At 36.7% G+C, this 16,893-nt stretch overlaps 1 protein-coding gene across 3 annotated transcripts in view; it reads left to right on the forward strand.

Annotated features, from left to right (window-relative positions):
- MTBP (MDM2 binding protein) overlaps positions 1–16,893 on the forward strand; it is a 100,448-nt gene that overhangs the window by 33,816 nt on the left and 49,739 nt on the right. For all 3 annotated transcript variants that reach the window (XM_080647265.1, XM_080647263.1, XM_080647264.1), the window contains exons 15-18: positions 2,469–2,586; positions 8,975–9,130; positions 12,614–12,709; positions 16,515–16,781. In XM_080647265.1, the coding sequence (XP_080503391.1) occupies positions 2,469–2,586; positions 8,975–9,130; positions 12,614–12,709; positions 16,515–16,781 (637 nt within the window). The remainder of the gene's footprint in view (positions 1–2,468; positions 2,587–8,974; positions 9,131–12,613; positions 12,710–16,514; positions 16,782–16,893) is intronic.

Genomic DNA, 16,893 nt, shown 5'->3' on the forward strand with positions numbered 1-16,893 from the left:
GAGTAACATCATTTCATTCAACATCGTTTCATTAGAACGTTGATGAGATGCCATAGAAACGTAACTGGTTTATATCAATTAGCCTATGGTAAAGTTGGTTTCTTAATGTCATTTCACTTAAAGTTGCAGCACTTATCGATGGCGTTAAGTGAAGACTTAGTGGATATATGTGTGTGTATGTGTATAAATAGTGAGCTGTATTTCTCATCATTTAAGGATTAAACATTTTCTGATTACTTCTTTCAGAAAGCATGGTCAATAAAGTTGTTTTTGAGCAGAGGGGAGAGGCTTTTAAGGTGATTTTACTCTCACTAAGCTGCTAGAATGGGTGGATTTCTATTGCACTATATTTTCATAGGTGAGAAAAGTAGAGCCTACATGGAAATTTAATGTAGTTAAAACCACATATACTAGTAATAAGATGCTCCACATTTGGCACTCATTGTAGCAGGAACATTTGCCAAACTTTACTGAGGGAGCAGGAAATCATTTCTATATTAACTTGTATTTCTTTCTCTTTTCCTGGTTTCTATTGTTGTGGTGAATTTTAGTAGAGTGAAGCTTTTTAAGATATAACAAGAAAACATTTGAAGATTGCCTAGCATTTTAAATGTACAGGATAACTTTTATTCTGTGAGAATCATTTTTATTCCATAGATCAATAAGAATATGACTGAAAAATCAAATTAACAATAATGTGTATTGAGTACCTTTTGTCTGTTTGACACCATGAAGGTACTGAAAGAAGTAAAAATTTGAGTCTTTCTAAGGACTTCTGATCTACTTGAAAAGTAAAATATAAATTTAGCATCTAGAATATGTTTAAGAGCCCAGGCTCTGGAGCTAGACTTCCAGGGTTCAAGTCTCAGTTTTGTCTCTTCTTTGCTGAATGTCTGGGCAAGTTGTTAAACCTCTCTGTGCCTCTTTCCTCATGTTAAAATGAGGATAAGAATGTTATTCACTAGACTTATTGTGAAGAATGAGTTGATATATATAAAACACTTAGAACATAATAAGTGCCAAAAAATGTTGAGCTATTATTTGTATTGCTATTATCATTTCATCATTTTTACATATCAGTCCCAAAGTTAAATAGCAGTTTGGAATAATCTGGAAGATGTTGGAGACAGTATGGGGTTACTTGTAACTGGGAGATGTGTTCAGTAAGTGAGAGTGCATAGCTTCTTGATTACAGCATGGGCTCTGGAGCAAGAGTAAGAAGTTTGAACCCTAGCTCTTCATCTTGCTTGCTATGTGACCTTGGGCAAGTTTCCTAGCCACTCTGAGTCTCAGTTCTTTATCTTTAAATTAGGGATAACAGGTTGTCATGAGGATTACATTCTTTATAAATGGCTTAGGAAGTTGCCTTGTATGAAGTAAATGCTATATATTTGTTAGGTAGATACATGTGAAATATGAAGAGAGAAATATAACTAAGACTCTTCATTAGGAGCTGAGAGACTTGATGTAGGTCTTGAGAGATGCACTTTTATTATGAGGAGATAAGAATAAAGAAAGCTTAATACTGGTTTGTTTGTTTATTTCCAAAAAACTTTATATGGTACTAGAGGCCTGGTGCACAAAATTCGTGCACGGGGGTGGGGGGTCCCTCAGCCCAGCCTGCACCCTCTGCAATCTTGGACCCCTTGAGGAATGTCTGATCCTGGTAGGATCGGGCCTAAACGGGAAGTTGGACATCCCTCTCAATCCAGGACTGCTGGCTCCCAACCGCTTGCCTGCCTCTGCCTGATTGCCCCTAACTGCTTCTGCCTGCCAGCCTGATCACCCCCTAATCACGCCCCTGCCAGCCTGATTGATGCCTAACTGCTCCCCGGCTGGCCTGGTCATCCCTAACTGCCCTCCCCTGCCAGTCTGGTCACCCCTAACTGCCCTCCCCTGAAGGCTTGATCGTCCCCAACTGCCCTTCCTGCTTGCCTAATCACCCACAACTGCCCTCCCCTGCAGGCCTGGTCTCCCCCAACTGCCCTCCCCTGCAGGCCTGGTCACCCCTAACTTCCTTCCCCTGTAGGCCTGGTCTCTCCCCCCCAATTGCCCTCCCTTGCTGGCCTGGTCTCCCCCAACTGCCCTCCTCTGCCGACTTGGTCACCCCCAACTGCCCACACTGCCCTTCCCTGCTGGCCATCTTGTGGCGGCCATCCTGTATCCACATGGGGGCAGCCATTTTGACCACATGGGGCGGCCATCTTGTGTCTTGGAGTGACAGTCATTTTGCATATTATTCTTTTATTAGATAGGATTTTGCACATTTCAGGCTATCAGAGAGTCTCACTGAATGTCTGAGGTAAGAATTGTACAATGAATCCAACATGCCTTTATGCACACTCAAGCACAACCCCCTCCTCACACAAACCTGGATGTATGAGTGTGTCTATGTGTATACATTTTAATGTAGTTAAATTCAGTGTGTTAATGCTTTTCAGTGCTTATGTGTATGTCTTTCTCTTTAGACACCAGTCCAGTGGATTCTATTTCTTCAGGTCTAGTGGAAACCAATCCTCTGGAATGGCCAGAAAGGCATGCTCTTCAAAATTTGGAAACATTTGAAAAAGCTAAACAAAAAATGAGGTAATATTTAAACAGCTCAGTATTTTATTGTTTGATTTTTGTTAATCCTCACCCCATTTATTTTTCCCATGGCTTTTCAGAGAGAGTGGAAAGGAGGGAGGGAGGGGGAAAGAGAGAGAAACATCGATGTGAGAGAGACACATTGATTGATTGCCTCCTGCATACATCCTGACCAGGGCCTAGGATTGAACCTGCAGCCCAGGTGTGTTCTCTTGACTGGGAATCAAACCCAAGACCCTGCGGGTTGTGGGCCTATGCTCTAACTGCTGAACACACCAGCCAGGGCAACAGCTCAATATTTTTAAGTGATCTTTCTTACATCTTACATTGTGTTTATGAGATACTAGTTTTTTGTTGTTTTTTTAATCCTCACCTGGGGATATGTTTTTATTGATTTCAGAGAGAGAGAGAGAGAGAGAGAGAGAGAGAGAGAGAGAGAGAGAAACATTGATGTGAGAGAGAAACATCAATTGGTTGCTTCCTGTATGTTCCCTGACTGGGGATTGAATCGCAACCTATTGGTGTACAGGACGATGTTCCAACCAACTGAGCCACCCAGCCAGGGCTGAGATATTAATTTTTTTTATAGTTTTATTATTAAAAATATGATTAACTATGATAGATAGATAGATAGATAGATAGATAGATAGATAGATAGATAATAGATAGGTGGATGGATGGGCATTACAGAGCAGTACTTCAAAAAAATACTCTTCTTCCCCTGCCTTCTACTTTCTGGGTGTACATAATCACAGTAAACACTTTAGTGAATGGCTTGTCAGACCATCTTCCATAGATTTATATAAGTATATGGATATGTAAGAAAAACTTAAACAACACAGGAACATATGAAATGAAGTACGAGTATTCTCCTTTGAGCCACTTTAAACTACTTGTGCTTTACATTCTTCTATGTTGATGTAGGAGCTATTTAACTAACTCTAAGAGGCAGAACTTATTTTTGTTTGTTTGGGTTTTGGTTTTTTGTTTAGTTCATTGTAGGCACTCAATACAGAATTATTGAATGATGGAGTAATAGAATAAGAAAGAAAGTGTTTACCTCTTACATTGCCTTCTTCCGAAGTATTGCAAATCACATTTTTATTTTTAGCCCTTCTGTTGATAACATTTATGACTGGCTGTAACATTTTGTTCATATATATCAACAGATATTTATTGAGTATCAACTAATTATTGTGTGTCTAATAAATGAAGGAAACGGAGGGACTAGGGGAGAATAATTTTATTTGTTGAGGTAATTTAGATGAGGTTGGATAGTCAGGGACAGCTCTTCAAAGGGGTTATATTTGAGCTGAGACCTAGTGGATAAAGTGAAGTACCTTCTAGATTATACAGATTTTAGAATTTATTGTCAGTGGATTGGTAAACTTTTGAAGGATTTTATACCAAGAACTGATGCGATCTGATTTTGCAAAATTACTTTGGCTCTTTTCTGGCAAATAGATTGCAGGAGGAAATATTAGGAGTAGAGAGATCAGTTAGGTGGCATTTCTATAGGCTAAGTGAGAGATAACTTTTTTTTTAATACATTTCTTTATTGATTTCAGATAGAAACATCAGTGAGAGAGAATCATTGATTGGCTGCCTCCTGCACCCCCCCTACTGGGGATAGAACCTGAAATCCGGGCATGTGCCCTTGGCTGGAATCGAACCCGGGACCCTTCAGTCCACAGGCTAACGCTCTATTCACTTAGCCACACTGGCTAGGGTGTGAGAGATAACTTTGATTGCTCACTAGAGTAGCAGTGGATAACAAATTTGGAATATATTTTGGTGGTAAGCCAGAAAAAAACTCCGTGATTGATTGGATATGGAGGGGAGAGAGAGAGGCTTCCAGGGAAATTTCTATTTCTGTCTGAACAACAGAGTGAGTGGTGTTCTCACGAATGGGATGGGGAAAATTGGTGGGAAGTTGGGTAAGGACAGCTTTAGGGAGAAAAAGAATGCTAAGTTTGCTCTATGGATTGTGCAAGTGGATATATCAAGTGGACTAGAGGAGAAATCTGGAAGTCAATTTGGAGGTCTTATCAAAAAGGATTTTTAAATAAATACTAGTGGATGAGATCACTTGGTGACACAGTACAGAAAAAAGGAAAGGACCATTCCCTGAGTATCTTTTATGTTTATAGATCAGGAGAAAGAAAGAAGGTGGGTAAAAGGACAATTTCCTCACAAAGGAACTTCAGTTTCTTCTCTATCTATTTTAGATGGCATACCAACTTTTACTTTTCATTGTAAAGGATGAGGAAATGAACATCCCTATTTCTCTTCACTTTTAATCCTTCTACCTCTGAACCTTATGTTATTTGCAATAGACAATTATTTTTCTTTCTGAAATCATTTTCTCCCACCTACTCTAATTTGGACTCACCCTTTACCTGAACAACTGTTACCCTAGTATTTCTTTTTATCACATTTCTAGTTGAAGCCTGTATTTTTCTTGGCTCTCATGTCTTACTGACAAGTCTGATGACAGTTCAATTTTTGTTCCTCAATAGGTGTTTTTCTTTCTTTTCTTTTCTTTTCTTTTCTTTTCTTTTTTTTTTTTTTGTTTTGAACATTTAGAATTTTCTGTTTTGCTTAATGTTCTGAAATTACATGAGGCCATCATGGAGTGAGATGTTTTGATCTTAAGACTTTTGTCCGTTTTTTTGGCTCTGAGAAATACTGTTGTTATTTCTTAGAGAATATTCTCCCATTTTTTTCTTTCTTATCTCTATGAAATATCTGTTTTAACATTAGGCATCATGGATTCATTTGTCATTCTATTTTGATTTTCTCTCAATAATCCATACCTTTATCTTTTTTCTACTCCATGTTCTAGGATATTTCCTTTACCTTTGCTTTCATTGTTTTCTGTTAAATTTTTATGTAGTCATATTTTAAATTCCTAATAATTCTCATTTGTTCCCTACCCCATTTTTTCCTTAGCAACTTGTTCTTCTTGATTGATAATGAGGACTGAGAAAATACTATATGGATATTAAAGTCTTTTAACTTGTTTTATCTGTTTGTTGAATGATCTCATTATTCTTTGGATCTGATTTTTTTGTTCCATTGTTTTTTTTCTTTTATGTGTAGTTTTTCTCCAGTGTCTGGTGGTTTGTTTTTGTTCACAGCTAAGAATGTAGTACTTGGCAGCTCTGCATAGGTAATTGGGTTGTACTTTCCCTATATTTGTGTAGTCTTGTTCCCAACCTCTTGTCACCTGGTTTAATATTTGGGAGACGGGAGATGCAGGGTGGAAATTGCCTGACAAGCTTCACTTGGTCTTTACCCTACACTGAGGGGGATTTAGTCTGGGGATGTCACTGCCGACACTGGGGCAGGCACCTAGTTCTGGGTCTTCAGAGAACAGTTGCTTTATCTTTAATTTGGAGGTAAAAAGTATAGGATGAAGTATGGTGTGGGAGGGTGGTACTTAAACAACTCTTATAGTAGCATTCTTAAAATACGTCATCTGATTTTTGCCCTTTGGACTCATCCTTTCTGCTTGAACACACTGTGAACCCACGTTTTGAATCGCTGTTGCTTCGTAGGACAGGACGAAGAAGACAGATTCTACTTGTTTTCTAGTTTTTTTCTCTAATTCTCTTTGAGGCTCTTGCTCTAGTTTCTAAATTTTTGAAATTCATTGAACTCTTTGGTCCACCATTTTTTTTCTTCCTTTTTTTTTTTTTTAACCATATTATGACTTTTAGTGTCCGGTACTTCAACATCTTGATTTCACTTTGTGGAGTGGAGAGATTAATGTATATGTTTAATCCACCATCTTGGACTAGAAGCTTATTTGTCATTCAAGGTCTAGATCAAATATCACCTTTCTCTTAAGCCTTTTTTTAGATGCTGCAACTCATTGTTATCTTTCTTTTTTAAGCATCTCAAGACTGTGTTATTCGTGAGACTTATTTTATTGTACCTTTTCTACCTCATTATACATCTGTATGTTTATCTCCTATCACTCCTCACCTCCTTTCTCCTGCTTCAAGTCAATCAATGCACTAACTCATGAGCCGTGATTATGAGTCTGTAAATTATCATCAGTGAACTCTTTTTCTACCTCACAATGAGATTTACAAAGTAAAATGCTCAATAAATACTTGTGGGTACTTCAAAATATGGGAGATACCATTAAATTCTTGGTTGTGGACAAAAGTTATATTGCATATTTCCAGAATTTGTTTTGTGTTAAAACAGGTTAAACGAGAACAAAGGACCAATACGTGGTGATATTCAGAAGTCATAAGAACTTGGTTTTAGACAAACTCAGTCACCAGTTTGTGACTTTGTGGCTTCATCTTCTCTTTTTTTTAATATATATTTTTATTGATTTCAGAGAGAAAGTAAGAGGAAGAGAGAGATAGAAACATCAATGATGAGAGAGAATCATTGTTCGGCCCTCTCCTGCCATCCCCCTACTGGGGATCAAGCCCAAAACCCAGGCATGTGCCCTTGGCCAGAATCGAACCTGGGACCCTTCAGTCTACAGGCCGACGTTCTAGCCACTGAGCCAAACTGGCTAGGGCTGTGACTTCATCTTTAAGATGGGGATGACAACATGAGTTCTCTTTCAAAGTTGTGAAAATTTAATGAGATAATGTATGAAAAAATACTTTGCAAGCTTGAAAACACTGAACAAGATAAAGTGCTGTCAATGTTTTGGTGTTTGTTTCCTTGTTTTTTTTTAAACTAAGACATATTTGGTAATGTAATTTATCACAAATGGGCTTTTAAATTGCTTTGATATCCTTGTGTCCAGGACTCTATATAAATGCAAATTATACATTTCCCCATTCTATCCAGCCTGTAAAATGATTGAGAGTAATTTTCATTAGGAACCCTTTGTGAGTTACTATTAGAGAATAACTGTATAGAAATTAAATTAAACTCATAATGCAGTTCTTGCCCTCCTGGAATATAAAGTTCATAGAACATAGTTGAGAATTTTCTTGTCTGACTGTTTTTATTAGATTTATATTTTCAATTTAAAAATAAAGGGAATGGACAGGGGAAAGGGGCACCATCGGTACATTATTGATTGTTAATTATAGAAATGTCAGTCCTGACCCATAATGTCATTATTTTTATCATAATTATCAGTAAAAATGCTTGATTTGAGTAGTAAAATAACCAGGAAAGAGTTGAATTGATATGAAGTCAGGAAATAGTTTTCTGTGCCAGTATTGAAAGGTTTTATTTATGCTTTGGTGACAGGCCATAGCATAATCTGTGACTCAGTACTTGATATAACCTTTAAAAATGCTCTGAAACTAAAGTGTTTTTCTCTTTCCAGTTTCTAAAACTTTTTAAGAGCTTTTCGGGTTTATAGAGTGATGGAGTAGAAATAGTACCCAATTTAGAGTCAGTCTACTTCTGACTGTCATTTCAAATAGCGTATCACCCTGGCTCTGTAATGCAAGCTATGTGCATTAGTGTCTTCATCTGAAAAATAGGAGTATGATTTTTTTTAGGCTTGGTGTGCTGATTTTCACTTTACAAAGTACTTATTTTTAGGTGCTAACTTGATTTTGAAGTAAGATCTATCCTGTCTTTTTCAAGAAGATTTGTGAGGGTTAAGACTATATGTATGTAAAATAGTTTGAAAAGTATACAGTTCTGCCTATATGCCAGGTGTAATAATGATTCAGTGCTTAGTCATAGTGGCATAATCGTGGCTAGAAGGGACCTTGGAGAGATTTCTGATTACTGCCTCATTTCATGGTTGTACTTCAAGTAATCTTTCAAGTTCATAGAAAATTGGAACATTCTGTCTCTACCTTTAAAATTTACAATATTGTGGGGTTTCAGAATATACAAGAGAGTTTTGATTTAAATTTTGTGAATTTGATAACTTCATGCTGCTAAGTAATTAGTCATGCCATCATCTATATATATAAAAGCCTAAGCTACCTAACGACTGGTTGCTATGATGCTCACTGACCACCAGGGGGCAGACGCTCAATGCAGGAGCTGCCCCCTGGTGGTCAGTGCGCTCCCACAGCCAACCTCCCACTGCCCCTCCCCGCAGCAGGCCAACCTTCCGCAGTGCCCATCGGCCCCGATCGCCGGCCCACCCGTTCACTATTTCATGCACTGGGCCTCTAGTTTATAAGAATATAATTTAGTTAAGTAGTAGCCTTGTTGACATGGTAACTGTAAGTTATGGTAACTGTGATCTAGTACAGGTTTTTAGAAATACATTTTGATGTTAAATGATTTGCAAAGATTTTACTTTATTTTCTTCCTTAATGTGTAGTTCTTCAATTTTCTTTTGTGTATTTTTCTGGTTTCTGCTCATGTCATCTTTTCCTGATTAGGAGGAATTCTAATCCATTTTTAATAAATCTACATAACATTATTTTCCTAGAGCTGGTTCATTTCCTCGTTCATCTGAACAGTTGCTGGGCCACAAGGAGGGTGCACGGGATTCGACCACGTTATTGGATGCTAAAGAATTGCTGAAATTCTTTACCTCAGATGGATTACCAGTTGGAGATCTTCAGCCTTTACAAATTCAAAAGGGGTAAGTTATAAACTTATAATTTCCAATTAATGTTTTAAAAAATCATTGAAAAAACACATGGCATCTCATTTCCCCATTTACTGGTGTCCTGTGCCACTTAGGCCAAATTCTCAATTTGATCTCAATGTTTATCAGTTGGCCAAATTCCTCACATTTTACCAAATGTCCTAGTGTTTTGTGGTATTGAATATAAGGGAAACAAATAATAAAAGCAACCTCAGCATATTCCCTATGAAAGTTAGTAGTTTCTACTTTGTATATAAAGGATGGTTCTTTTTAAGAAAAATTATAATTTGGCTTGCAAATTTCTATTTTTAATTCTCATTTCTCTATTACTGTCTAGTTTTGATTTTGCTGCTATGTATTTGTCATGACATTGTCAGTCATGCCTAATAGTAACAAAAAAGTTTTTCAACTGAAAAAATTGGAAAATGTAATAAAAATTCTTTTGAAACCATAACATTAGTAAGTAAGAATTCATTTATAACTAATTTGACTTCCAAGATAATTTCTACTAAGTTACTAGTTAATAAAAACTGAATGTTGCTATAGTTGACTAATTGCAGCTAAAATCATGACATCAAATACTTGTGAGATTTGAATAATTTGTTCACAACCCCAATTTCTTTTTGTTAATCCATTATTTTGAAAACCCTTCCAAAGGACACTAAAAATTATAGATCATTTCAGTCACTTTTACAAAGGTTATTTTGACAAATACTGATTTTAAAGGTAAATTTTGGAAAGGCTCTATTTGAAAGTAGTTATATTTCAGAAATAATAATAGAGCTTTTTGCCTTCATGTGCATGTTCACTACAGAAAGAGGGAGTGACTTTGAAAACTTGAGCATCTTGACTCTGTGTCTTAATGACTTAATGATCTTAATGACAAAAATTGTGTAATTTTATTTTTTAATATACTTTTATTGATTTCAGAGAGGAAGGGAGAGGGATAGAGAGATAGAAACATCAATGATGAGAATCATTCATTGGCTGCCTCCTGCACGCCCCCTACTGGGGATTGAGTCTGCAACCCCGGCATGTGCTCTTGGCTGGAATTGAACCTGGGACCCTTCAGTCCGCAGGCCGATGCTCTATCCACTGAGCCAAACTGGCTAGGGTAAAATTGTGTAATTTTAGAGTAATTTTCTTTTTCTCCTACCTTTGAGAGATTGATACCTTTTTTTGTGGGAATCAAGAAAGTCAAAAAGTATATACACATTTTCTTCTATTTAGTTTTAGATTAGTATCTTTCTAAATCATGAAGCATGAACTGGCAGAATCAGATGGGTCTGCCCAAACTGAATTATGTAGGTCTTTACTCTTGTGGCCACAGGTCTTTCTGAATGCAGTGTAGTAGGGGAGATATATTTAATTATTTCTGTAGTTTACAAGTAATTTCTTTAGAGAAGTTTGATATAGTTCCTTGGTATTAGTAAAGAACTGCATTATTATCAAATATGTTTTCTATTAAGGGCAAGTTTTTATGGCAGTGAATCAAGAACTTGTGGTCTCTTATTAAATGCTTACCTATGCAAGAAGCCATTCAAAATGCTATAGTAAATTAAAGTTCAGGCATAACTCCTATGAATATTCCAAAGAAATGTTAAATATTGACAAAATACATATTTATTAAAATGTTTCTTTTAGAAAGAAGGTGTGAGTAAAATTATGCAAAAATAGATAAAGTTGCTGAGAGTGCTTGAAATAAGAAATGGATACAACATAGTAATGGAAAAAAGTGAAATATATGGCAGGTGCCTAAAGAGTTTTGTCTTACAAAAGTTCACTTTTATAGTCACTCGTCAAAATACTAGAGTCATTGCAATTTATTAGTGTTACTTTTCGTGACCATTTTAAGTAGATGCATTAGAATATAAATTCTGGTTTTTAGAATTTATTAAGCAGCATACGTCTTACATTTTAACGTAATAATTACAAATGCTTATCATAGTACCCTAGATGATTTTCAGTGACAAATGGGTGGTGCCACATTTACTAATTACTAATGCCACAGAGGGGAATATATGACAAATTACTAATGCCACAGAGGGGAATATGTGATAGGAGATTTATTGTTTGTATTCTACTATCTACTTGCCTTTCAATATACCATTTCCAAATCTTCTGGATTCAAGCCCCTGGCATTTCATTGTTATGTAAAGACCACTGATGCATAATTCTCCCTTTCCCACTCCACCCATCTGAGCTTCAGAAACATGATCCAGTATCTTAGACCAGTGCCTCCAACTTAGGCAGAGGAGGCAGCCACCCCAGCCGTGGGCAAACTACGGCCCGCGGGCCGGATCCGGCCCGTTCGGCTGTTCTATCCGGCCCGCGGAGCCGAAAGAGCGGAGGGTTCTCTTGCTCTCCCCTCCGCTCCTTTACTTTGAATTTATATTCACACAAACACTCCATCCATGCTTTTGTTCCGGCCCTCCGGTCCAGTTTAAGAACCTATTGTGGCCCTCGAGTCAAAAAGTTTGCCCACCCCTGCATTAGACTAACCAGAAGAGCTTAGCCTAATTACAGTGACCTTCCTCCCAAGATTTTGATGTACCCTAGGTATGGGAAGGGTGAAGCCTGGATACTTTATGTAAGCTTACCTTATGATTAGGTGTTGTTTTTTTAATCTTCACCTGAAGATATTTTTCCATTGCTTTTTTAGGGGGAGTGGAAGAGAGAGGGAAAGATAGAAACACCAGTGTGAGAGAAACACATCTATTAGTTGCCTCCTGCACAAACCCCAACCAGGACCTGGGCCTGGGAGGAGCGTGCAACCAAGGTACATGCCCTTGACCGGAATCGAACCCAGGACCTTTCAGTCTGCAGGCCAACATTCTGTCCACTGAGCCAAACCGGCTAGGGCTCACCATATGATTCATTTTAACATACCTGCTGATTGGAAATCTACCTCAGAAGAACTGAAATCAGTCTCTAATAATCTATAATATTTAAAAGCTTGCTGACTCTTAAAGTCCATGTCAAGATGACTACATTCCTGGGTAAAGAAAAATCTAGGTCCCATGTGTTATAGTAGGAAGTGAATACAACCTTTGTTACCAGAGATTTAAGTTGACTTTAATTATTCCTCTGCAAAAAAAAAAAAAAAAGAATTTAACTAAATGCATAGACATTAGTCCACTACATCAAGAGAAAAAAAAAATCCCAGAATAATGCGTCCTCTTGAATTTCCACTACAGATCATCTTCCATTCTTGATTTATCCATGTCTCAGAATAGTTTTGTGAAATAAGTGACATTAGAATTTCAGAAACTTGAGGCACAGAAAATGTAAGAGTTACAAAATCCACAGGCCTATCCCTGCTTCATTTTCTTACTACCCTTTCTGATATCTTCATTTTTACCTTACGTAAGATTCATTTGAACTGAGGGAAGTCAGATTTCTTTATTTAGACATTTTCTAGCATTTTCTTTGTCACTAAATAAACTTCAAATACAAATTTAAAAATTTTTATTTCAGGGAAAAGACTTTTGTTCTGACCCCAGAACTCAGTCCTCGGAAACTTCAAGTTTTACCTTTTGAAAAAGCCTCAGTGTGTCATTATCATGGAATTGAGTAAGTTTTTTATTTACCCTTAACTCTTCTGTGTGTTGTTGATGTAGCTTATCTTATTTGAGTTTTAAGAGTAAATATAATAAAATGATATAAATTGGGATATAGAGCCAAAGAGAAAATACATCAAAAAACAAAGTAGTACATACACAAATAATTCGTCTTCTATTGTAAAAAACAAGGTTATTGGATAATTAATCAGTTTTATAGCATTTAAACATCCTACTATTAGTTACTAGATATTTTAATCAGAATTATTTTGGTGCCTGTATTGTGAATGTATCTACACTATTTCTGGTCGCATTAATTAATATTCCCTGGTCACTAATTACACTGTAATTGCTCAGACATTATTAGATGAAATGTATTCCCATTTGTAACATGTTCATATTGTGTGCATTTTTGTAGAATCTTAATTGACCAGTTTGAATAAAATTTCAAAGGATTCTCTTGCTTAAAGGTATTAGCAGTTTCCAAGGGCATGTGCACACCTACCATTTTCACAAGGACAAAATGGTGATAATTAATATGTTTTACGATAAATTTTCAAGCCTACAGGTTTATTTTGGAAAATATTTCACATTCTTAAAGCAAAACATTATTTTACACTGATTTTTCATAAATTGAAATAGAAAAGGACTTAATTTTACCTTAATCTTTAAGAAGCAACTTTTAAGTTTATCAGTGAACAGCAGAAATATACTCTTTTGATTGGCTTGCAAACTTGAAACACATGATGTAAGTACAGTGTTGAAATACAGATAGATAATGGCCCAGTGGATGGAACAGATTAACACCAGGAACGATTTGAGAGAATTTCAAAGAGGAAGTCTGAACTAAGTTTGAAAGAATGATTAGGAGTTTACCTGGCAAAAAGGGAATATCTGGGGATGAATGAAGCACAGAGGTGCAAATTCTAAGAAGAGGAAATTGCAGTTTCGGGTTTTTTTATTTTTATTGATTTCAGAGAGGAAGGGAGAGGTTGAGAGAGATAGAAACATCAGTGATGAGAGAGAAATCAATGATTGGCTACCTCCTGCATGCCCCACACTGGGGATGGAGCCTGCAACCCAGGCATGTGCCCTGATCGGGAATCGAACCGTGACCCCCTGATCCATAGGTTGACACTCAACCATTGAACTACGCCAGCAGGGCACAGTTTTATTTTTTAGTAAAAGTAATAAATATATTGTATAATAATGAGGCCATATCATGAAGTCATTGAAAACCATTGTTGACATGGAAAAGAAAGTGATCTTTATTTTTGGGGCAGTAGAAAACTTTTATTTTTAAAGCTTGAAATTAGATGCTTAGGTTTGTTTCACTGAAAGAAATCTCATTGTCCTTTGATAAACTGTCCTTTGAAGTATTTTAAGTAAGAGATGTTGAAAGACTAAAATACTATCAAGACAGGGAAAACAGGAAGGAAAATACAAACTTAAGAGCCATATAAAGAACTTGAGAAACCAATTAGATGTTGGGGTGAGAAAGAAGGAGGTATGAATTTTTTTAGTGTTCTAGCTCAAGCACATTGGATAGATACTAGTGCAATCTGAGAAAATACAGATGGTCGCCACTCTACAAGTCATTCTAGGAATGTTTTGGTTCCTTGATACATTTAAAGAAGATTTATTTTATTGAAGGAATATTTATGTTTGACACTAGAGTCAAAATCTTCAGTTACTGCCGAAACCGGTTTGGCTCAATGGATGGAGCGTCGGCCTGCGGACTGAGGGGTCCCAGGTTCGGTTCCGGTCAAGGGCACGTGCCTTGGTTGCGGGCACATCCCCAGTGGGGGGTGTGGTGTGCGGGAGGCGGCTGATCGATGTTTCTCTCTCATCGATGTTTCTGACTCTGTCCCTCTCCCTTCCTCTCTGTGGAGTATCAATAAAATATATTAAAAAAAAAAATCTTCAGTTACTTTATTTTTGAGCATCAAAATGAAACTCCCATTAAAGTCGGGTGCAAGAAAAGATATCTGCAGCCACCACTTTTTTAAAAAATAATTTTTCTAGCCAGTGAATTAAAATGAAGAAAACTAAAGAGTTTGAAAGAGTTATATGTATTGAAAAGGAGATCAAAAGTTTTGTTTACTTGTTGTTTTGTTGAGAAGAGATTTGAAAGACTACTAGAAGTAGTGGAAGAATTTGAAAAATATATAAAATGCATAATTTTTCTCTAACCAGCTATTTCCAGGTTGCACACAGTGAAAAAGAACCCCTTCAACATAGCAAGTCAAACATAAATATCAGAAGTGATCTTAGCAAGAAATGTAGAATAGAAAATTTTTTAAATGTTGATAACATCTGTTTGCTTAATTTAGCTTAATGTAAAAATTAGTGATGTACACTGAAAGTTATGCAAAGGTATTATTCAGAGTGTTATTTAAAATAAGAGATATTAGAAATATGTCTAACTTTAGGGGCTTGGTTAAGTAAAATGTAGAATATCCATAAAATAAAATTCCATGTCACCACCAGAATTGCTAAAATTGAAAAGACTAATAGATGTTGGCAATCTATGGCACAATCAGCACTCTTGCACATTGTTGGTGGGAGTATAAAATGATATATCTACTTCAGAAGAGGATCTGGCAGGTTCTTATAAAACTTGAATACTCAGATCCTGTGTCTCAGAAATTCCATTATGAGGTATTTGCCTAAGAGAACTGTAAATGTAACTTTGCAAAAAGACTTATACAAGAACGTACAGAGCAGTGTTATTCATAATAACCCCATCTGGAAACAGCCTAGGTATACAATAGGAGTAGGGATTAATAAACTAGTATATGTACTCAGAGTCATACTACTCAGAATTACAAGGAACAATATAATTGAACATGCAACAAGAAACTAAGACAATAAACTTCTGTCTGACTGTGGAAAAGACATTGGATTTGAGGACTTTAGAATGAGCAATAGGAGCTACAATATCCAATAATATATCATTTCTGAAAGAAGTCCTATATAAAATGCTAATTTAAATCTAAATAATTCAGAATTGTAAATTGTTAACAACAGGCAACTCAGAGATAACTACTAAATCATGAAAAGATAAATGCCATTTGTTCAGGCTTTTCATTTCTGATATTTGGGGAAAGAATTTCTTATTTGAGAGGTTATGCTTTTCCTCTAACATCAAAAAGTTAGGTATGTTTTCTAAATAAACTTGAATTTAGCTAAACCTTTTATTTAAAGTATACATGTTTTTAGCAGGTATCCTTTTGTGCAATGATTACAGATTGGACTTTTGTTTGAACTAAATTTACCTTAGTCATATTTAAGTGGGAGCTTCTTTAGAATCCCCTAGACCAGTCGTCGGCAAACTGCGGCTCGCGAGCCACATGCGGCTCTTTGGCCCCTTGAGTGTGGCTCTTCCATAAAATACCATGTGCGGGCGCTCACATACAGTGTGATTGAAACTTCGTGGCCCATGCGCAGAAGTCGGTTTTCAGCTCTCAAAAGAAATTTCAATCTTTGTACTGTTGATATTTGGCTCTGTTGACTAATGAGTTTGCCAACCACTGCCCAAACCCTTTTTATTTTATTTCTTAAAAATATGTTTTTATTGATTTCAGAGAGAGGAAGGGAGAGGAGAGAGTGATGGAAAGAGGAATCAGATTGTGCCTCAGATTTTTAATCTCTTGCCATGTCATCTACAGGCGAGAAAAAACTTGTGAAGGAAGTGAGCCATTCGCTCAACCGTCTAACGGTTATGAGGAAGTGAAATAAGAACTTCTTAAGTAAATGTTTTGTTTTCTAATTGCTGTCGTGAGGGCTTTGGTTTTCACCATCTTTCTCTTGTTTAGATATTGCTTGGATGATCGAAAATCTTTAGAAAGAGATGGGGGATTTTCTGAACTTCAGTCTCGTCTTATTCGTTATGAAACTCAAACTACTTGCACCAGAGAGAGTTTTCCAGTACCCACGGTGCTGAGCCCTCTCCCATCTCCTGCGGTTCTGTCTGAGCCTGGAAGTGTCCCTGACGGAGAAGCTTTACAGAGTGAACTCCGGACTGAAGCATCCCGGTTGAAAAGGAGATCGAGAGACCTGAACTACCTGGATCCCAAAAGAAGGTGCTCTTAAGTACACACAAATAGTATCTGGACAGAAAGTATGTTAGTCTTTAGGTGATTTTTTTCCCCCCATAGTAATCTTTCATATTTTTAAGTTGTTTTCTGCATATAT

This window comes from Plecotus auritus, assembly GCF_963455305.1.
Source record: "Plecotus auritus genome assembly, chromosome: 11".
Classification (NCBI taxonomy): Eukaryota; Metazoa; Chordata; class Mammalia; order Chiroptera; family Vespertilionidae; genus Plecotus; species Plecotus auritus.